This window comes from Anopheles marshallii, chromosome 3 (assembly GCF_943734725.1).
Source record: "Anopheles marshallii chromosome 3, idAnoMarsDA_429_01, whole genome shotgun sequence".
NCBI lineage: Eukaryota > Metazoa > Arthropoda > Insecta > Diptera > Culicidae > Anopheles > Anopheles marshallii.
The window spans coordinates 15,679,819-15,702,224 of NC_071327.1; the positions used below are offsets into that span (position 1 = coordinate 15,679,819).

Genomic DNA, 22,406 nt, shown 5'->3' on the forward strand with positions numbered 1-22,406 from the left:
TCTCGTTCACGGTGGATGTGTTTTTATTTCCCGGAAGAGGGTTTCCTCTCAACAGCTGCGTATGCGTAAAAGATTCTTCGCCGATGATAAGATGCGCAGTCCATAAATAATGGTCCATGCTGTTCACACTGTATGCCCCTTTTAAGGCAGCGAGCTAAAAGTGAACAGAAGAGGCTTGTTGGGCTTGTTTTTCTAATTCTAGTCTTTTTTATTTGTTTTTATTGGGTTACCCAAACATCGGGATGTTTACGTGAAAACCTTTGCAATTTCTTTGGTGTAGGCGTTTAAGCCTCTCAATTTCGGGACCACTTTTGGTCCATGATTCTTTTCTCCGTTGTTGTGGCCCATTGTTAACGAATTTGTCGTAGACTGTTGTTTGGGCGAAAAATTATTTATACAACGTATTGTCCAGCATTTTTATTCAAAGTGAACTATTTAGATTTTTTTGTCATGTTTCGCTTCTCAATTGCCAGCCCTCTGTGCAGCAAAATTGATAAATACCGGCTGCTACTAAAAGCTCTCTGTTATTTCCATTTCAATCTTCCCTCCCCAATGCAATGAAGGCTCTAGAGAGATTTGTCGCTCCTTGGGGATGCGGACCGGAATCCATCAATTCCATGTTTATCATACCAACCACACCCTGCCAGCAACAAGTTTCTGTTCCATCGTAAATAAGCTGAAATTACGACCGTGGCACGGCTCTTATCCCTACGCCCAATATCGCTAACTGCACTTCCGGCCACGGCAACTCACACGGCGTAATGCAGTGGCTGTTGTACGGTGCAAAACGCACACCGCACAACCAGAACCGGTGCCATTTGATAGCCCGCAGCCACCATCATCATCATTATCATCATCATCATCATCATCTTCTTCTCCGCCATCATCATCGTGAAACATTGGCTATATCCGTACGAAGACATTACTACCAGCTCCTGCCAGCGCTCCTGAGCTATTGGAAACGCATCACCTCCCCCCAAACAAGAAGCAGACCTTTTAAGCGAAAACGAAAAGAAATAACAGGCCCTCCCTGTCCGCGAAGATAAACTTTACCATCCAAATCTGCGTACATCCGTGGCATTCGTGCGGAATGCCATCATCGGTATGCGCTGCCGCTTAATGGCACATGAAAAATGAATATCCAATCTTTCACTAGCAGTTCACTTCACGGCGAGCGAGCACGGCCCTCGCTGCAGGATACGCATTTTGCGGAAGTAGCGAATGGCGCTCGCTCGCTTCGCACGGTTGTTTGTGCACCAGTGTGCTACGGGTTCGAATTACCATTTCCCAACGATACGGTTTACGGCCGTTATAGGCCAGGGATGGATGAGCGAAAACACAGCCGTAAATCGATATCTGCTCGGTGTGCACACTCACAAACCGGCGCTAGATAAGGCACAGCCCGAGCGCAAAGATTATATCGATGAGTTAATTCTTTTCCCTGGCACTGGCCCTGGTCTGGCCCTAGTCTGGATGAGCGAATCTGCCTACTGTCAAACAGTGAATGTCGAACTTACTTTCACGAGCTGCCGGTGGCATTTTGCCCCGGGTCGGGTCCAATTATTTTCTTTCGAATTTTGATTTATAAAAATGTGCCTTCCGGTGAAGTCGGAGCCAGACAAGAGCGGAAGCACACCATTAGTGGAACTTAATGCCTACGCACATAAGAAGCACAACGGCTGGCACATTGTGACGTCCTATTCAATTAGGATTTAAGCAGCAAGATGATGGCAAAGTCATAAAAATGGTTTGATTGATTGACATTCATTCCCGGTTGCTCTGGGTAACTGTCTGGGTAGGGCCTCGAGCAATTCATGTCCCCAAGCGGTACAACAACAACAAACCATCGTAATAATCTACAGCCATACACACACACAGCCACAAGCTCCACAAGACAAAAAAGGGGTTGCGGTACAAAAAATAAAGCAGCTTTCCACATCATTTACTCTTCGAAAAATTTCAAGAAAGTAAGGTTATGTGCTCAAACCCTCCGTCACTTCATCGCTTCCCCCCCGCACTTCGATAATCGACCACCACGCGGAAAGTCGGATGAAAGCATAGTGGAACCCGGGGACGGAAACTCTCAGACCCGGCGAAAATTTATCATTTACAGACAACAAAGAATGACAGCGTGTCAGCGTGGCACTGACAAACATTGTGTCCTGGCGGTGGGCTGTGTGTCTGCCGGAGCGCACAACCCGGAAGCACTGGCACTGGCATACACGGTGGTGTGGCGAAACTGTATCATGAGCATCGTGAGCAGCGATAATGGGTGGAAGTAGAATTTTCCACCGAAAAAAAAAATAAACATTAAAGAGACCTATGGTGGGTGGCTTCTGGGGGGGGGGGGGGGGGGATGGTTTACGCCGTCTGGACGAGACGAGGGAAGTTTATTATAACTGAGATGAAGGAGAGAGAAAAAATCTCAATTCTCCCTTCGCTATACACGTCCCCGAACAAATTCATCCGTGAGGTTCTTTTTTTCTGTTTGTTTCGTCGTCTATTTGTTTCACTGTCCTTTTTTCCCAACTCCTACAAACACACACACACACACACACACGTCAGGATATTATTGGGCGGCTTTATCGTTGCTCATTTGGCTGGGCATTAAATGGGGATTTTTTTTTTGTGTGTGCCGTTCTGTGATGCTGTGAGCCCGTTTTTCCGGCTTCTTTGCAAAAAAAACTTTGGAAAAATACAAACTGTCTGAAAAAACTGTCGAAACGGCGGTGTGAGGATGAGCTGATTTCGACGATGACGCGCCCGTATGATGTGGTCGCCTGGTGGAAATGACATATTTTTCTTATCCGTGCGATTGCCGCTTGTTCGCCAATCTTGCTGCTGCGTTTGCTAAACGAATATAGTAGGCCACACATCGAAGAGGGGCGTACTTATGGAAATGTAACGCTTTTGTGTGGTGTTATTAGACAGTTAATAAGATTTTGCAATGTGGAAGCTATTTGCAAAGGAAATTCTTTCACTTCTCGTGAAAATATCGTTCGTTGGAGATAAAGACTAATCGTCGACTTGGGTGAGGATTAACGATAAGAGGATTATCTTGAAGGTTTGAAATATTTAGGGAAATATTCAAGCAGGCATTGAACAATAAACGGGAGCACTTTTTACAATCTTTAGCAATTAAATTGGGCTACAAGAGCTTTACTGCAGCAAAAACTGTGCTTCTTACAACTATGGATGAACCCCTAATTCTTCTCAAAGTTGTTGAAAAACATGTTGTACCTTCAACCTTCAACATGTTGGAAAACAATTTCCATGTTTTCTGCTCCGTATCTCGTGATTCCACGAACTACCTGCATGAAATCAGGCCCACAGAACAGTGAAAAGTGCATGTACAAAATGCAGCATGGTAATAAAACTTTCCAACCAAATTATTCCTCGAACACGATACCACTATCATCATCATCGTGATATCGGAAACCTTCTCGAAAAACTTCCACCCTGCCATCGCGCTTGTGGGCAATTTATTAATACTAACACCGCCCTACTAAACGACGACCTCAGCACGCAACGGATAAGTTCAGTCTCTAATAATCTTCTTCTTTATCTCACCATTTTTTTTTTTTTTGGGTGCGCACGCTTGGATGATCAACACTGCTCATCCCACGTAAAGGGTAACTGGTTCCACCCAAATCAATGCTACTGCTACTGAACCATTGAGTGTTTCCCTACATCAACCGGATGTCGAACCAACCACCTCCAAATAGGCGAACTCCTGGAGCAAACGTACGGACGTAGTGGGGCGGTTGCCATGCCGCCATTTTCCCATGGCTTCACTGAACCGTACCATCTCGGGGAAGGATTCCGTGACGGAGAAATTAACTGAACTGTGTAGCGCAACTTCATCCACAGCTCCATCGTCTCAACCCCCACGTGGTTGTGGGTGCAGCGCATTCACTGGCCATAAAAAGGGATATCCGAGGAGTTTCGCAGCCTATCCGCCAACTTCAGAACTTTGAACCTGCCTGTCTCGTATGGGGGGGCGGGGGCCCTTATCGATGACTCCCCCTGTATGGTGGGCGATACGATGGCGATGATATTTGCAATATCCGTTTTTTGTCCGATCGTTAGCTAAGGTTCCACATCGGAGAGTTCCCACACGACGTAACCCTTGCTACGAAGAAAGGCATCGTTCGCCCCCAGCACGATGCACACCGTGTACACATGGCCCTGGAAGGTACGGCGACGCTATAATCGATGGCAGCACACATACCAACCGCAGACGCGACGAACACCCGTACCCATCTGTTTGTACAAGGAATTACCGGGATTGTAGTCTGGGATCTTGCTACAGCTCCTTTTTTCTTTTAGCTTATGCCGGCACGGTGACTAAAACACCACCTGACAGGCACGCCGATAAAGGGCAACGCCAACTCTCAGCCCACTCGGTGGTTTTTGTAACCGAAACGGAGGGGGGGGGGGGGGGGGGGTATTGGGATCCATGGAGGAGTTTCAGAGGAGTTGCAAAAGTCGTCGCAACTCGAGACTAAATTTAGCGTTCTTCGCCCTACTACACATGGACGAACACGGCGAGGCGCTGCTGTGTGCAAACCGTGGTGCTTGGCCAAGGTTTCTTCCACCCATTCAACGTTCCACTGCTAACCGCCCGGTGCTGACGTGGCGGAAACAGTGGTAGAGGATTATCATTCCGAGATCGAAATGTAATATCTTATCAAAATAAACCGTAAGCCGTTTTTATGAACTTCGATCCGTGTCATCTTTGGAGAACTCTTCTCCAAAAAGAGAAAAAAAAACAATCACGAGCCTCCCTGCTGCGTTACGAGACGAGAATTTCCTGGAGAGCACAAAAAAAATGGCTTAGCTGACATACATGCCCCTAAAGATAGCATAAGCCGTCTCGCAAACCATAGGTGTACAAATAGGCCCGGCGGATTGGTAGAATTATAATACGCGAGCACGAGCGCCATCTCGCCGTACGGCTTATGGTTCGAGTTTTGATATTCGTATGACGGATTAGACTCCACCAGTAGGCAGATTTCCCAGGCGATGTTTCATGCGCGACATGAATAGGTAACACTGACAGAAACCACAAATGTCAGGATGAGAGTTTGGTTTTGTTAAGCTCCCTCTCCGCTGCTCGCTGGATAAAGGGGTGGGTGAATAAAGGTCCCAAAGGGAATATCATAATTCACTCCCCACATCCGGCAGACTATTTTGGGTGAATGTGTAGATGATGGAACGTTTATTAAAATTTTAATTCATCATCTTCATCGCTTCATCCATCCGACCGAGCGGGATGGGACTGCCTAGCCTACTCCACCAACCTGTCAACTGATTATCAAAAGAGAATTTCCATTCAATTTCAAGAAATGCATAATGATAACCTCTCCCCCAACACCGGTAGGCCCGGTAGTCGCCCGATCCAATCATCAAAAACCATTTCCCACCCGGGGATGGGCTCGGAATGGTGGGATTTAGTTTTGGTGCGTTGTATTTGCTTCCGCACTTTATCTTGCACACCCTTTAGTGTACGGTACAGCCAGCAAGCTTTCCCAAAACCTTTCCACAGAAATGCATTTTTGCAGGGGGGTAACACATTTTGGCTTTCCACCAGTAAGTCCTTACGCCCGCATGCATTGGAGCATGCGGTGGATGTTCGTTTTTTGGAGACAGTAGAATCGGTATGCTTTGTGCGGTACATTTCGGTGGTGCACATATGTATGTTCAGTCATTACGAATATTTATTCATATGATGATGGGATGCAGGAGTGCAACGGAACAGGGCAACGAGATGAAGCTCGTAATCTGACACCGAACAGCAACCGCCAACCATGCATTTGGGACGCAAGATTTGGGTAGTGCTACACCTTCACATGACTGCTGCATGGCTACCCCAAAAATGAGTGAATGAGTTGCAGCGTTCGGGAATGAATGCAGATGGCTAAAACTGTCAGTAGACAAACGTTGATACAAAAGGCAAAATTTGGCCAAGCCAAGACCCAAATGTGAGCTTTCCGTGCTCCGTGCTCACTGTCTCCGAGGTTTACCGTGTGCGGACGGCATAGAAATATGCATCCGGTACCGAGCAGTTAAAGTAATATGTAAAATAGTTTTACCTTTCCATCTTTGTTTCACTCACCTCGCCGAGTTCATGCTTTGTTTTCTTTCGCTTCCTGCATGTACAACTAACGCCCATTGTGAATGCATTTCCCGCCCCAGCAACACATCCACACGGACCGGCAGCACCGGGACATTTGGCTATTTCCTTTACGAAAAACCCGGAAGAAAAAATCATAAATCTCCCACAGCAACAGCAACACACGGCACACCGTTGGTGGCAACGATGGGATACACTGGCTGGGTTAAGCCGTGTCCCGTAGATGGACTCCACCTGGACCATTTCGATGTCTACCGGTGTAGACGATGAGACCTGTCCTGACTGCCAGTCATCCTTAAGTAATAAATGACGTTGATACGTTGGAATCTTAGCACCGCGTGTGTGTGTGTGTGTGGGATCTTTCCAAGTGTTCCGACTGTGAGAGAAACATTGTGGTGACGTAAGGGGAAATGCTAGTTGCACCAACCATTTGCATTGCCGCATCTTGTTGCTCCCCAAACCGTACATCGAGTGATATTTCATATGCATAAATCTAATGAACGAAAAGGAAGAATGCGGGAGGTGTAGGAAGAGTGGGTCTGCCCAACACTACACATGACACCACCGCTAACGTGAGCGTGCTGTGTACACGCCAACATACGACCCGCCTGTCGTAGACGAATGTGTAAAACAGTACTTACTTCTTAAATGCATACTAAATCGTTGCACAACAAGACGAAAACAAGCCCATTTTAACGATCGAGCCTTAGAGATCCTGGTACCGTTGAAGGGATGTGCGGGAGGTAATTCTATCGCACTGTTAACATCGTCCACCTTCACCTACTCCGCGCTAGGGTCCTTTGCTTTCCCACTGCCCAGCAAACGAAAAGCAACCATCCGCAAAAATCGCTCCCAGTGCACGGTGACTCGCTCGAGTTTATCGGCCAGTTATCAAAAACATGTTCGGAAGATGTAATCCCACGGACCCCAAATCGGCCTCCCATAATCTCGCCCGTTGCACAACAGAGCGCAAGTGACTGCGACATGTGGGCCACATTGTGAGATTATTTATGGCTTCGAGGGATTATACTGTTACGATTTTGGTACGAGCACCGGCAATACCGAACACCAAACACTACGTAAATGTACTTGGATTACTGTAGCACTGAGTCGGAGTGGTAGCCTCCCGTAGGCTGTGGTTTGGACCGGGATGGCACATCCCGAACAGCAACAATGCTCCGGGTACGGAAATGTTATAGTACATCCATCGAGGTTACTCGATTCGATTGAACATGGACATTGTGATTTTATTGTTTTACACTAGTGGTGGCCGTGTCGGAATGCCTACAACAATTAAAGCTTACAGCTATTCTGTCGTGTAGGTACAGAATGGTGTCGGATAAATTTTTATCATGCACTTTAGACCGATTGCACTACACCCCGGTGTTTGATTTATCAACTTTAATTACTACTGACACTTCCCTTCCGACTACGCATCAGATTCCAATATGCAAATATTTTGCCATGTGCCGCTAGCTAGAGATACTGCTGGGTGCTATGCTGCGTATTGTTGAACATGACAACAATAACAAAAAAAACGGATTTGTTGGTGCTGTGTTTTCCCTACATTTCTGTCGGGCCAATATTTGTGGTACAATATCCATCAGCATAGTCCCATCTATTGCCCAGAATAGGAACAATTTCATAACGTGCCCAGTACAACACAATGGTTTCGATTCTTTGCAATCGATATACCAAAATGTGACAAACGAATGAATAAACCGGCAAAACGAGGCCTCCCATCGATTCCAATCTGGGAGACCTTTGCTGGCGTAATCCTATTCCGTCGCGAAATTCCACACCCTGGACCATCGGTCAGCAAGCAATAAATGGTCGACTAGCGACTCCGAACAAACCCGCACAGAATCGAAATGAATGGATTAACCGGGATTGTGGAGGGGAATGGGGAGTTTCGGTCGGAACCCTACGAGAAAGATGGTTCGGCCCAAGAGAGCGACCAATATAAACCCACGGCCATTGGTGGCACTTACAGCATGATTTACGGCCCCGTCCACTTCCACCACCACGAAGGTCGGCCAACGCAGCAAAGCAATCAAAGAAGGCGATGTCTACAGCGGGGTCCACAATCGCTCTAATCCGCGTCTAAAATTTGGCCGTCTATTTTTGGCAACAAACGATTGCGCAGTTATGAATTTCGGAAAATTCTCGCCCTTGGCTGGTCCTCCGTCCCGTTGTTCATTTATTGTTCCGCAAATGCAAAGAAAATTCGCCACATAGGTGGGGACTCCGGTGAACTCCGGTGCAGTGTGAGCACATCTCGTTCGGACATTCTGGATGCCGAAATTTATGACGGATGATGAAAACGACAACAAAACCATCCCCGGACATCTCTGCTCAGCTCACATGCGAGTGGTCGGTGGCGATAGCGGATGCTTGGAACTCCTACCCCCGTTGCATCCCATCGCTGAACGACCGGTCGGGCTGGACAACGCACGTCAATCCTTTCCGAACGACACTCTACACGACATGCGACTTAATCATAGTGCCGTTTTCTGGAAAACAGTACTAAAAAACACGGACCACGGTCCCGGTACGCACACACGTGTGCCGTAGAGCCAATGCCAACACTCCATCATTGGAGGACAGCCAGCCAGATCCGGTGTGGCAACAATGTCATCCCGTACGCTGCTCGACGATAAAGCGACTAAACTTTCGGTTGCGAAACTGTCTGGACGATCCAACGGCAACGTCCTCTCGAATCCGTAATCCTAAGTGTGACATGCTCGGCAGTTTCCAGCCCCGAAGAAGATGAGTTTGAGTAAACAAAACCTCCCTCCCGCTGCCCGTGGATGGGTATGGGCCAAAAACCAGGCACGGTCGTGTGAACCTCACCGGTAAAGGGATTCAACCAGGCAAAGAACTGAGGAAAAAAAACACATCCAGCGACGACTGACGAGTAGCTCCACGGAACCCATTCGCAAACGGAACCTTCACGTACACGTTCGATTTTGATTTATAACCCGTGACGGGCGCACGCGACCCTCCTTTTTTTTTGGTGCGCCAATGTTTGGTGAAGAAAATTAAATTGAACAGTATATATGCATTTTACCCCGTTTTGACAGACACACAGAGATTCCACAGATCTTCCCGTACCGGAATTGGTACGAGGCACGGGTGAAGTTTGGGAAGGTAGCCTCGGGTTTGCGTCGGAGTGGATAGTGACCGGGCGGAAGAGGGGCAGTACATCATCACCGTCTACTTTCACATCCCGATAGATCAAATGGCAGCATTTTGATGGATTTACGCTTGTGAATGCATCTACAGATTATAGTGATAAGCTTCAAGATTATCGAGAAGCGTCTGAGCTTTGATGGATTTGATGGAGCTTTAAGCAAACATGCTTGTATCTACACCATTTCCAACATCGAATGCCAACAAACATCAAGTTTAATTAAAGATATATTTCGCAGTATCGCTTGGCCAAACGTTTCGCACAGCAGACGTAATGACGCTACTATCTCTCATTTTTACTGGAGCACAAAAAAAAACCCAAAGCCAATTCACGTGTTTCTTCCCATTGCCATCCTGTCAACATGCCAATTTTCTCGTTTCCAAGTGATCCATCAAGGACACCCTTTCGAATCGTCAGCGCTGTCCTTAATTTGTGTCATTTCGCTTTGACGTTTCATTCCGTGCCTACTTCCACAAACCGGAGCTACCCCGTTTCTAGTCACCGCACCCGGCGATCCTCCTGCCCGCGTTGGGGGGTATTTTGCACTGTGAAGTAATTGGACATTCTCGCCCACACTGCTGCACCCACACTTGAACGGCAAAGGTACTCGGTATCGATAAGAGCAGAAGGCACTTTACAGCAAACCGTACATCAGCCCCGTTGCATATACCGGTGTTTGCCGAGGTTGCACACCGCCTGCAGTACGAAATCCTCCCCATGACTTCCGAAACACACGGTCGTACACAGAGGTCGATGCGAAATTGATTACGCTCTGGGTAAATATTTCCCAAGTCGCCCAATGCCCGACATGCGGTCCGGGTATGTCCGGTCTCGAGTATTGTAGTTGTAGCGACCGACTGCATCCTTATCGATGGAATCTCCCAACGCTTCCGGTGCACCACAAGTTCGATGCAATTATCTCGAAATGCTTACCTTACGTGGCCCGCCTTGGGGTGAAGTATTCTTACTGGATGAAATTGAAGTACCCAATTTCCAAAAAAAAACATCCTTGGTAGTTTGTGAGGACCATCAGCTGGAGCTCGACACATTCACTACAACAAAGCAGCTCAAAACAACTGTGAGGTAACTGGTCTATATTATCAGAAACTACACCAACAATCCAAAAGTCCCCATGTCCTTCCTGCACACTCCGAGATGTCAACTATCACGAACAACGCGCTCAGGTTGCGAGGACATCCACTAGCAACATCCACTTGTCACGACTGTTACAGGACGACTAACCGAAACAAACTACGAACAGATGAACCATTATCATCCGTCACGGGAAGGAATTCTCTGCCCCAGTCGGGAAAATTGAGAGCAATATCTCAAAAGGGGAAATACCCATGGCAAGGATCCAGCTGCTGAACGAGATGGAGCATATCACATCGGTGCGCTAGAAGAACAAGGACACAACGCGTGGTGAAACAGGTGGCAGTTAACATTTGCGAGCATTTCCAGCATTTTCTCTTCTGGAAAAGGGGATCCTCTCGCGCGGGTTTTCCTCAGTTCCCGGACACACCGAGGTGTGCCGGGTGGGGCTTTGTTGATGTAAAACCATATGTTCCGGCAGCCCTCTCAAAACGGTCCCACGGAGAGAAAATAGCCACAACAACAGGACAGCAACGCATACAAGGGGATGGTACAATTTCGGCAAACCGGCTTACCACGCGGCCTTTTTCGTGCGTTTGCGCAAAAGAAGGTAGGGGCACGAGAACGCATATTTACCTACTCCTTAGCACGCGCGTTTCGCGACGTTTTTCATTCACAAGAAAAACCCGGTGGTTCCGGATTCAGACCCTTTTTTTTTTGTTGCTGCTTTGCTCGTACGTGGAGACGAACTACCTCTCGTCTTTAATCGCTTCGTGAACTCGTTCACCCTCCTCAGAATTGCATTATTTATACATGTGCTTCAGCGTTTCAATGACCATATGGGTGAAAATGACACTTTAAAGCTCCACTTTGCTACAAAACGCATCGCCAAATAAAACGTCCTGTGGAAAATAGGCCGGAAAAGTCAAACCGATTTCAATTTCTCCGATAAGCGACAGCATGCAGACGTTAAGAGTCGTTTTTAGACCTACAAATTTATGTGTGTATGTGTGCGTGTGTGTAGTTTTTTTTTGGTCTCTCTACCTCTCATTCAAACCTGGACACCCAACCCCGGAAATGATGTTCCCGATTCAATTTCCTGCATCATGCTGCCACCGTTTTTCCAATACCAATCCCGCCACGGCACACACCACGGTTGACAGTTTCCATTTCGGCGACACGGGGACCGAACACATTTCAAACGGAAGCTGTCAACCGCGCAAGATAAAAAGGAAGTCCGTGTTGCTATTTGCTTCCTGTGCCTCGCTCTGCCGACCGATCAGCAACATCCACATTGTTGGGCCAGGCCGGATATCGCAACTCCCTTTGCGTAACGCGCCATTATGCTAATTGAAATTGGGTCGAAGCGTTTTCTGTGGCCGGCAGAATTGGGTGGCACGGCCCACGGCTTTATGCTCGATAAGCCGCAATGAGTATGGCGAACGGTGCATTTAGAGCCTCATTAGAGGTCCATTAGCACATGATCCTGTCAGCCCGGTGCACGATTAGGTTGAATGTTTGCTGTAAACGCTTTGGTATAATGAAAGATGCTCTACGAGAAATTCTCATTGATCCAGCGACCAACAAACTGACAGGAACAGGCATTTTAGGTCGCATTCTTCAATAATATGTTCAAATTGTTTCAATTTTCCCGGCTTTTCCGGGTGGTTTTCAGCTATCTTGTGCTGAAACATCCTTATGAGTATTAATGAGCTTAGCGCCTCAAAGATAGGCAATCCTCATTACAGAACGTTCACTCCACGCGTATTCCTAGTCAGTCCCACGTGTGTTACAGCAAAAATGCCTTCAATTGTTGTAAAACTTCTCAAGATCCTAATGAAAAATGCACCCCCGTCACTGTAGAACCGAAACCGAATTTCCACCCTCCACTAATTGTGCTTAATAACTGTTAATTGGAAATCAATGATGCAAGGGCCGATGAAAACCAAACAAAAAACAACAGTCCCCTAATCGTGATGGTACACTTAACATGAATAAATGAGAGCGACAAATTAACGAACCGAACGACAAAACCGTTCCAAATGCAAGCGAGGGGATCAACGGGGTCGTTACCATCAGTTTTGTCGCCCCCTTTGCGACTAGACGGACAGACGGACAGACAGATTCTTACCCACATTAGCGCCAAGCGAGCAGCATAAACGGAATCGTCTTCACAAAGAGCAAATTAATACTACGCCCAATGGTAGTCTGAGATGGTGGGGTGAGTTTTGCTGTTAGTCCTTTTTTTTTACATTCATTTCCATTGTAAAGAAATTCAAATCAAGCCGATGTCTGAACTTTTACTGTAATACAAAAAAAACAACAACAACAATACACTAAACCAAGCACCGTTTTATTTGTTTGCAGATGGTCATTGTTGTTGTTTTTTTTCTCTCTGCCTCCTTCGATTAAAGTTCCATTTCTTCTCGAAACCAATCGTAAACCTTTCGATTTTCATCGTGGTTTTTGTTTCCGCATCATGATTACTACAAAAGCTACACCCTCCAACCAGCGCGGCCGGAAAACAGATTGGAAATATCTTCCCGGTTTACGGTCCGGTGTGCCGATAATGTTCGCAGAATATGCAATCGAAGAGGGAAAATGCGAATAATTAGAGAACCCAACGTGAATTAATTTTGCTTTTATCGACAGCAGCGTCCGGAGTACGAAAGTACGGTTAGGGAGAGAATGAAGTAAAACGAGAAAAAAACAGCGGAAAAGATCGATTCCTTTACCGTGGAAGGAGATAGCATCCCATTGCTGGACGAAAACGTGGAAGTGTTATCAGCAATCTCGGCACGGAACGGGAAGGAATCCAAGTGCTGGACAGGGTAGGACGAAAGAATTCTAAATCTGTGTCAATACACTGGAGCAGTATCAGCCGCATCGGAATCCTTTCACTCGAAAGCTTTGAGGTCCCGGCGAGAAAGATTGCTGCCGCCCGATAGTCGGGCAACGTCGCGTGATTAAACGTTTATCTTACAGCTCTGAATAAGCGAGATACGAAAGATAGTGATAAGGGACATTAATTTAGCAGTGTTAATCATTGCGAATTCTTCAAGTCCAGCGTTTTGAAGCTATTTTTAACATATTATTTATCAAACAATGGTTTTCCTGGTCTCGGTACGATAATCTTTTCAATATATTTTACGCCTGAAAGTATGCCATTTAAGACAACAGTGGATTATTATGCCCTGAAGCGGTATTTCTTGCTAACGTGAAAACAACCGTGTAACTTAAAACATCATATTTATTCTTGAATAATTACAAATAAATTCTTAAAACCCAAACGCCAACACAACTAACTGGTGGCAGATGACCATATCTGCAATGGCCATTTGGTAACGGATGTAAAACACTGCCCACCACCCGTTTACAGAGAAATATTCAAAAAAAACCCTCACGCTGCCCTCTAAAAAAACACTGTCCAAATGACACAAACGCCTTTTCCATCCCCAAAAAAAGGAATGATTTTGTAATTAGAGCACAAAACCTCTACTAATCGCCCGGAAGCGAAAGGGTTGTGTGCTTCAAAGGCAAAGAAAATCGATTCCGACCTAATTCTATTAACCACCGGAGAGGTTTGTGCTTACGTTTTAACGCAACTGTCGTCGGTAAACAAGTACGTGAAAAGCGAGTTGGAATTTTTGGATTAAAAACACTGTTTCCGGTAACATACCGGCAGTAGCGCAGAACGAAACCACCGCACCAGGAAGAGAAAAAATCAATCGTCATGTTTTACGATGCAACCGGGCAGGGTTATCAATTAAAACACATCAACCAATCGGGCGCTATTCACCCGGAAAGCGAACTCAATTGATCGTGAATCTCGTCCGACAGGCCGAAGCCCGGAACGAATGGTGCTCCGGCGAGTGGTGCCAAAAAAAACAACTACATGCTACATAAATAAATAAACAGAAAAAAATACATTCCCCGGTAGTTAGGTTGCCAGAATTCAAAAGGTTTGCTGTACGTCTGCTGTGGCCCTACCGTTTACAGCTACCGTACGCGTTACCTGCCTGCGTGTCGTCGCTTTCACTACGTACGCGTTTTCCCGTAACCCAAAATCCGTTTGGTTTTATGTTCGATTTGGCCTCGGCAAAACTGAATTGAAGCTTTTATAACCAATTGCTAGCAAAATCACACCGGTATGGAAGCTAGCGAGAAAAAAAAAGCTAGCATACTTCACTAACGAAAGGCTGCACCCATTCACTAGCGGCGTCTGGGTACCGGTAAGGATGGAGGGATGTAGGATGTTGAATGTATTTTCCAATTAAACAACACCTTTATGAACATGGTGAGCGGGTTCGAAGAATGGAGATGAGGGTTCAATACCAATTTTCAAATGGAGATAAATTTCCTACCGCTGAGTTTTATCACGGACATGTCCAGAAAAACCCTGTCCTAAAATATTAAATAAAAGATATAAAACCATCATATACCAATTTTTTTTTCATCCTCATCTTTATGTTTTATTACTTCCTTCTCTCCTTCCATCGAATGAAATTACTTATATTGCATCGTCATATTCCTTTTATCACATTAATTTATTCATCCCTATACCTAAAACATGATCAGAAAGCCTCTAGCTCTTTGTCAATTATAACTTTCCCGCAAAACCGAATCCCTATCTACTTATCGTCTACAAATTAACCGTCCCTGGTGTCGCGTAGTACATGCCGACATCGTTCATGGGTGTTGCTGCCGGTGGTGGTACCTGGCTGTAGTACGGTGGATGCGATACCACCGGCTGTCCCACTGCAACTGGCCGACTATAGCTCGGCACCGGTTGCACCATGCCCTGGTACGGCATGTGTGGATGATGATCGATGCTGGCGTACTTCGGTGGATAGTAATCGGGTGCAATGCTGGGAGAGATGGTGGTGGCTGCCGGTGAGGCAACCGTTGTCGGATTGTGCCGTATGTGGTGATGGATGAAGTTTTTGCTCGGCGAACGTCCCTTCGTTGGTGATGACTTTTTACTGCGATCGGGAAACTTGCGTGAAAGCTTCTGGCAGAACAGTAACCACAGTGGCGTTGAAGCGGATGTCGGTGAGGGTGGTGTTGGTTCCCGCGGTGGTATCGATGCCATCGGTTGATAGCCGAGTGAATAGCCGGGATGGAGGTAACCGTCGTGATACACTGGGACTGGCGCGTAACCAATCGGTGTGACGTAGTGTTGCTGCGGCAGATGCTGATGAGGTTGATGACCGGTGTAGTAGGTTCCGTGGTAGTAGTAAGCAGATGGATGATGCATTTGCTGCATGTAATCACCGGCTACCTGTGTGTTGGGCTGTGGATGGTACTGTTGCTGGATGAACGGAGTTCCGGAAATTCCCAAAGTCGTCGGACAACCTTCACACTTGCGTCCATGTCGACAGGCGGCTGTATCATGAGAATGCACCTGTTGCTGTTGCTGCTGCTGCTGCTGTTGATGATGGTACAGACGATAGAGGTCTTGCTGGTGCTGTTGAAGATACTGCTGGTAGGGTGTTGGCCGTTCCTGTGTAGCCTGATTCATGAGCTGATACTCGTGCCCATAGCCCACGATGGGATAGTAGTACTGACGCATAAAAACTGCCGGCAGTGGTGGATTTTTCTCCAACATTTTCTGCTTGATCGCTTCCGGCTTGGTGTAGGTGTAGGCCGGGAACCAGAACGGTGTACTGTTGCCCGACACCGCCTCCGGAATCTTCGGGATGTACTGGGGCCTTACGGTCGGATTCTCCAGATCACGCTTCCAGCGCGAATAGTACGGTCCATCCTCCGGTTTATCGCCCACGTACAGACAGCAACGTTCCCGATGATCATGATCACAGTGAAAGCAGTAAGCCGGGCTCGGCGTCGAGCAGCGCGCCATCGGGATATTGTTGTTCTCACTCAACATCCGACCCTCCATGCGCAGATTTTCCTCCACCCGGCGAATGTCACTAATGCAAGCGTCCGCCGCATTCACCATCGGTTCACCGTCGGCAAAAGAATTGTTAAGACGCGAATCGATCAGATGACGATGCCGAGACCGCGATTGACGGTGACTCGTATGACCCAGCGGTGCCTCCATGCTCTGCCAGTTGTTACTGTGCGCTGTGTTGTACTCAACGAATCCACTGCCTATCGGTACCGTACTCGTCGCCATGCCGCTGGAAAACACTTCCGTGAACTGCGGTTGAAACAGGGTGCCATTCGTCATTGTTCCGACGCGTTGAAGATCACTTTGCTTTGCTTCAAGCGTACACTGTTGTTGGTCTAGCTGCGGTTGCCGTTGCTGTGAGCCTATTAACTCCGAACTTGTCTTTATATTACACTTGGGCGAGGCTATCACACTGCTTCCTAGGCCCATCTAGTTAGCAAACGAAGATCACACACGGACCAAAGAGCGGTCGAGATGTTTCTCGAATAACGATCACGAGAGGAATGGTGCTGTCGTCCTCCAAGGCACTGGCTATTAAATCAAACCCCGTACGCTCTACCTTTCCGGACGATATGCTACCTGTGGGACGACGTATGCAAAATTCGGCACACAGGTTCCATCGAGCACAGTCTCCTGCATCCTAGGTAGCGGAGGTACAAAAACACAGCCATAGAGGTAGATTCTCCAAACAACAACGGAGGAAAAAGGAGTTAGCTAACTTCTCCACTCCAAGGTAATAGAAAATCAATTCTACCAACATCGAAGGCGTGCCCGTTGTTGTTCTTTACTAAAAATTGCCATCACGTTCAATATTGCCCCCGTGGGTGAACGATCCAACATTACGATGTCCACGAGTTAGGTGATCAACAAATCTCCAAATATTTGCTATATTGGCTTTTCTTATGCCTATTGTGTGCCTTGTTCGAAATTTCGTTAACACACACTGGTGTCATAAAGCGGTAATGGGCCCGTACTCCGTTCAAACCCTATAAACGATCGTATTCTCGGGCACAAAAAAAGGCGTTCCGTGGGTTATTACGAGCGTACGAACTATTCACTCGGAGAATTGTGCTAATGGTGGGTTATTTTGATAGTTCTGTGTACCTTTTTATTGCTTTCAGATTCATCGCTGTATTCATGCCCGTTAATAAATGGGTTCGATGGTTCGTAAATGTCTCGTGGCTCAACGACGGTCAACAATGAATGATTGTTACGTGAATGCCATCGTAAAACCAGCACCACATGCTACTCTCGATACAGGCAAGGGAAGATCTATCGCCTTTGGTACCCATCTGTAAAATGAAAGTAAGAGAATATAAATATTGGAAGTGGAGATTTATTTTAATGAGATTATTCTAACTTACACATTTTCTGTTCCTCCCGTACCGCAGTTACCATGCTCGTTCCAGCCCCAACAGTACACACGTCCATCGTTCGTCAGTGCAACGCCATGTTGCGATCCTAATCGTATGTCCTTCACTTCCAAATCATTCATTTCCAGTCGCAGCTTTTCAGGAATTGCAGATCCTGCTCGTCCGAGTTGCCCATAATCGTTTCTCCCCCATAAATATATCGTACCACTCGCGGTGAGACAGCCGGAGTGTGTCCACCCCGATTCTAGTTTAACAATATCTTCCGGCAGCATGTGTGCATCCAAGCATTGGTTGTGTTTGTTGTCTCCGAGGCAATTAATTCTCCGGTCGCCGATGAGCAGTACTAAATGATTATCTCCACTGACCACATCACGAACTAATCCTATGTCCGAAAGACATCGTATCGTTAACATTGTGTCCGGTTCTAATGGGTAATGCTTTGATACGAATTTACATTTTCCCAACACCCATACTTTTCCACTCTCCATCAACACAGCCATGTACTGTAAACCGAATGCGACCCTCAAAACTTGTCCTTCCACGGGTAGGGTAAGTCGCGTTGGTATCGGTATATTTTTCACACCTGATTCTGCTATCTGTTGCCAAACGTTCGATCCCCAGACAAATAGCTCTCCAAAACCATTGATCCCAGCCGAAACATCCCATCCGGCGAACAACTTTCGAAAGCCATATTCACCAACAGGCTGAAAGTGGATACAGTCATCCAAATGGCCCACTCCTAGCTGTCCACGATTGTTCCAGCCACAGGCATACAACCGCCCGTCGGTTGTTGCTATCAATGTATGACCTCCACCAGCAGCTACACTTTCAATTTCATCGGTACGAAACGGTACACCATCGGTCAATGGTTGTGGTTTGTCACATTGCTCCGTTGCATAGCCGAAACCCAGCTGGGCATGGCTATTAGCTCCCTGCGAAAAGAAAAAGCATAATTCAATTAAATCACACGTAAAAATCAATAAACTTAAACAAGAAATCCGGGTTTCTTGCAGAATATCCTACCCAGGCGAACATGCGTTTTGTTTTGCAAACCGTTTGTTGTGATTCTACCATTCGTTAAAAGTGTCAAAAGTACCAAATTCAAATTAGTCAAAAGGGGCTGGCAAGGCGTTAAAAAGCACGACAGAAAATGTACCTTTACTTCTTTTTTAACACTCGTTCAGGACTAAATCAAGTCCTTTTACCCGTGAATAAGCTTAAAATTAAAGATTAACTCTTTTCCTACCTTGTTTAGTACCTGTGCGCTTAGTGCTTCGTAAAATTGCACGTACCGTGTGCGCCAAACAAGCCCTTTTTGTAACCCTGTTAAAACCATCTGTTTGTTTACATTTGGTGGTTCAAGCAGGAAAGTAAACAAAAACCAATTCGAACATTTTTCTTCGTCGGCTGGACTTTTGATTTGTACACTTTCTCTAAAATACGTACTCCATTTGGTGGTATATTTTCCATTAAAATGCCCTGCATGTTCGAGAGCTGTAAAACAAACCATCAAACGATAAAGCAAAATAATCAGGATAAAATTCGCTTCATATCATTCCCCACGACGGATTTCGCAAATGATGAGATGAGAAAACTGGCCAAAAAGCGGCTTTATTGGTGGTGTCGAGTGTGTGGGGTAGATTACACTACGACGCTCATCAATCAGCTTCATATATGTTCACGGCACTTCTTGAAAGGTAAGGCTCTTAGCAATTGGAATAGCTTGGTTCGGCTGTAAGTAATTGAATGATATTCTCCCGCAGGAAATTGTGCTCCGCTCTGGGACGTACACAATCCGGACTGGATACCAAGTTTGTACATTCCCCAACAAGCTCGTCAATCAGTAAATGTAACTACGGAAGAAAATTGTGTAGAATTCTTACGAAACGAGCAGCTTACAGAGCAATTGATCGCAAACCCACTGCTGGACCAAAACCCCGATAGTTCCGCGCTTCGATCGCTGTTAATTGATGAGATCATTGCATACCCGATCGGACGAACATATTTCCTGTTAGACAATGAAAGCAATGAGTTGAAAACTGCCCCATACGACGCCAAGCAATTGTCGAAAGAGCTAAAGAAATGCCTATCAAAATCAACACCAATTGGGCGCATGGTACTGGAACCGCATGCACCGGACTGTCCACCGCGAATGTTTTCTTTCAATGACACGATCACAGAATTGGACCTATCCATACCACCCCGGTGGGAAACGGAAAAGATCATCATGCGACTGCAAAACAGTGTGCTGGAGCTGATCAATGTGTTGAATGAGGAATGTTAATCGACGATAAACCGTTGACCAGCTTGAAATCGATTTATTATTTTGCTGAAATTTTATTTAAAAAATAAAAGAGAAATGCGATAAAGCGTGTGAGTATTATGTTTTGTGCTTGCTGATAACGAACGACACAGGGAAACATTGTACACACTATTTACGATATTAGTACGAACGTAACGTGGGGCTACTGTTTCCCTAGCGGAACTCGTTTCCCCCCCGATCTACAACATCTAGATCTTCAGCCTGCCCAGCCACAACAAGCCAATACGCGGCAACACTATGCTTTTTTTTCTTCTGACACTTTACTTCAATACAAAATAGTACTATTCGGCAAAGCTTCTACTCACGCATCAATCTGAACGATTCCTATGCTGATCGAGGGAATGAAAGTATAATTTTCCTCGCGAGACAAACGTTTCCGCACAATCCTGGCAACGGTACGCTTTGATGCCGGAGTGCGTACGTTCGTGCACGAGCAAATCCGCCCGAAATCGAAATCGTTTCGAGCAATTCGAACATGTATATTTTGCTTCCAAATGGTCCGATGGAAACTCAACTTGCTGCTGAACATTGCAGGCTTCAACTTCATCATCCATGACTTCTTCCTTAATCTCCTGCTTGACCATCGTCACTGGTGGTTGCTCATCGATGGGTTCCTCCTTAATTATCACATCTTTCTCTTGCTTTACTACCACCGTTGGTTGGCACTCGGATTGATTGACTATTCGTGTAACGGCCGCATTGTCGTCTTTCCTATCCCTCTCCTCTCTTTCCCTTACCATGTGGCACAGTGGATGCTCTTTTACCTGGGGCAACTCTTTCTCACCACTTACCGATCGCCTAGGGATGATGCAATACTCGAGCATTATACCTGTACCGGTCGCAAGTCTACCATCGGTCGAACAGTCGATCGTACCGCTGCTATGCTCGATAATATCATTCACATCCAGCGCCTCGTAAAAGCTGTCGTCCAGTGTCATGGTGCTCTCTTCAATCCGGGGCGACCGAATAATGTTGATGCTCGGCTCAATGTTGGCAATGTCGAATGACTTCTCGTGTTCCAGCTCGTGCAGCTTTAAGTATTCCGCCGAATAGAACTGCTTCGAACAGTGTTCACACTTGCCTACCGGTTCCTTCTTCACCTTGTACTTCATCGTGTACGTCTTCTCGCACTTTGTACGATCAAACGTAATGTCGAAGATGTCTTCGCCTTCCTCTACCGTACAGTCGAGCTGCACGATGTGTTCCCCGTCACCGCCCTCTTCATCACCTTCCTCACCAAAGTCATTCACAAACCAAGCATTCTGCTTGAGATTCATTTCTGAATCGGCCGGTTCCTGGCGCAGATCGATGTCACATTTACCCTGCTCTGTGTGCGATTTTTCATGCAGCTCAAGAAAGTCCGAATTGGCGAAGCATCTGCCACAGTCAAAGCACCTGTACAGCAGACTTTTTCGTAGACGCAGCTTTACATTATAGGTGCGGACCTTCGTCCGATCGATACCATCCGTTTTTTCGGAGCTTTTCTGCAGCGATGCTATCTTGGCAAGCACTTCCGCCAGTTTCTAGCAAAATGCAAAAGAAAAACATCTTTTTAACACCTCGGTTCCAGCAACACAACATTCCATTCCGATCGCTTCTTACCTCCTCTCCCGTCTTCAGCGTTCGCTTCGATCGGTTCCGATACTGTCGGATGGGGTTGACCAGTGGTTCGAAACTTTCGAGCGATTCCATCCTGAAGTCCGTGCACGGTTCCTTTGCCATTGTTTGGACGGCGGTGGGTGTTGCAGGTGCAGTTGTTTAACGCGACCCAGCGCTGTGTTGTAATTCGTGTGCGTCTGCTCTTTCTTATCTTTTTTTTTTCTTTTTGTTCCTCACGTCACACCAATCAACCAAGGATCGGGCAAGGATTTGCAATCGAGAAGAAGCAACACATCAAAACCAGATGTAAACAACGCTCGTTGTCACAAAAGTGCATTTTAAATGCCACAAAAGCTGGGTGATTATGGTCGATGATCCGATTCTTCGACTTATTTATGCCCGTTTGGAACGGACCCAATGGAAGAAGATGCACGTAAATTTACTTCCATATCTGGTTTGGTTCGAATTGCAATAATTATCGGTGTAAAGTTGTGGCAAAAGAATTTTGTAAGGAAAAAAGTTCTCACAAATCGGTTGTCTTCCACGCGACTCTTTTTGATCCCGGATCATGGTACATCAATTTGCAACGACCACACTATCCGCAAAGTTCGTCGGCTCTTTGCGGACCATTCTCTTCAATAAACCGACTAATTAGTGATGAAAAAATACTTTAAAATACCAAAAACACTCAATATCTTTGCAATACAAACTCCAATAAGTTAAATAGCCAATGCTGGGCAAATAATCCATAAACTATCCCAACATGCGAACTGCCTTGT

General features: G+C 46.3%; 4 protein-coding genes across 4 annotated transcripts; 1 reads left to right on the forward strand and 3 right to left on the reverse strand.

Moving 5' to 3' along the window:
* Nucleotides 1–15,063: 15,063 nt before the first annotated feature.
* LOC128711089 (uncharacterized) lies at nucleotides 15,064–16,761 on the reverse strand. Its single transcript, XM_053805952.1, has one exon. It carries the CDS (start codon nucleotides 16,759–16,761, stop codon nucleotides 15,064–15,066), a length of 1,698 nt encoding a protein of 565 aa, XP_053661927.1.
* A 781-nt stretch (nucleotides 16,762–17,542) lies between these two features.
* On the reverse strand, nucleotides 17,543–18,740 carry LOC128714517 (secretion-regulating guanine nucleotide exchange factor). The gene is made up of 3 exons (XM_053809392.1): nucleotides 18,729–18,740; nucleotides 17,697–18,637; nucleotides 17,543–17,624 (listed from the first exon to the last, which is right to left on the reverse strand). The coding sequence occupies exons 1-3, from the start codon at nucleotides 18,738–18,740 to the stop codon at nucleotides 17,543–17,545; spliced, it is 1,035 nt and encodes a 344-aa protein (XP_053665367.1).
* Nucleotides 18,741–19,179: 439 nt separating this feature from the next.
* On the forward strand, nucleotides 19,180–19,989 carry LOC128711092 (uncharacterized). Its single transcript, XM_053805955.1, has 2 exons — nucleotides 19,180–19,402; nucleotides 19,469–19,989. Exons 1-2 carry the CDS (start codon nucleotides 19,180–19,182, stop codon nucleotides 19,987–19,989), a joined length of 744 nt encoding a protein of 247 aa, XP_053661930.1.
* Nucleotides 19,990–20,336: 347 nt separating this feature from the next.
* Nucleotides 20,337–21,750, reverse strand: LOC128711095 (zinc finger protein 268-like). Its single transcript, XM_053805958.1, has 2 exons — nucleotides 21,631–21,750; nucleotides 20,337–21,551 (listed from the first exon to the last, which is right to left on the reverse strand). Exons 1-2 carry the CDS (start codon nucleotides 21,748–21,750, stop codon nucleotides 20,337–20,339), a joined length of 1,335 nt encoding a protein of 444 aa, XP_053661933.1.
* Between the last annotated feature and the right edge of the window lie 656 nt (nucleotides 21,751–22,406).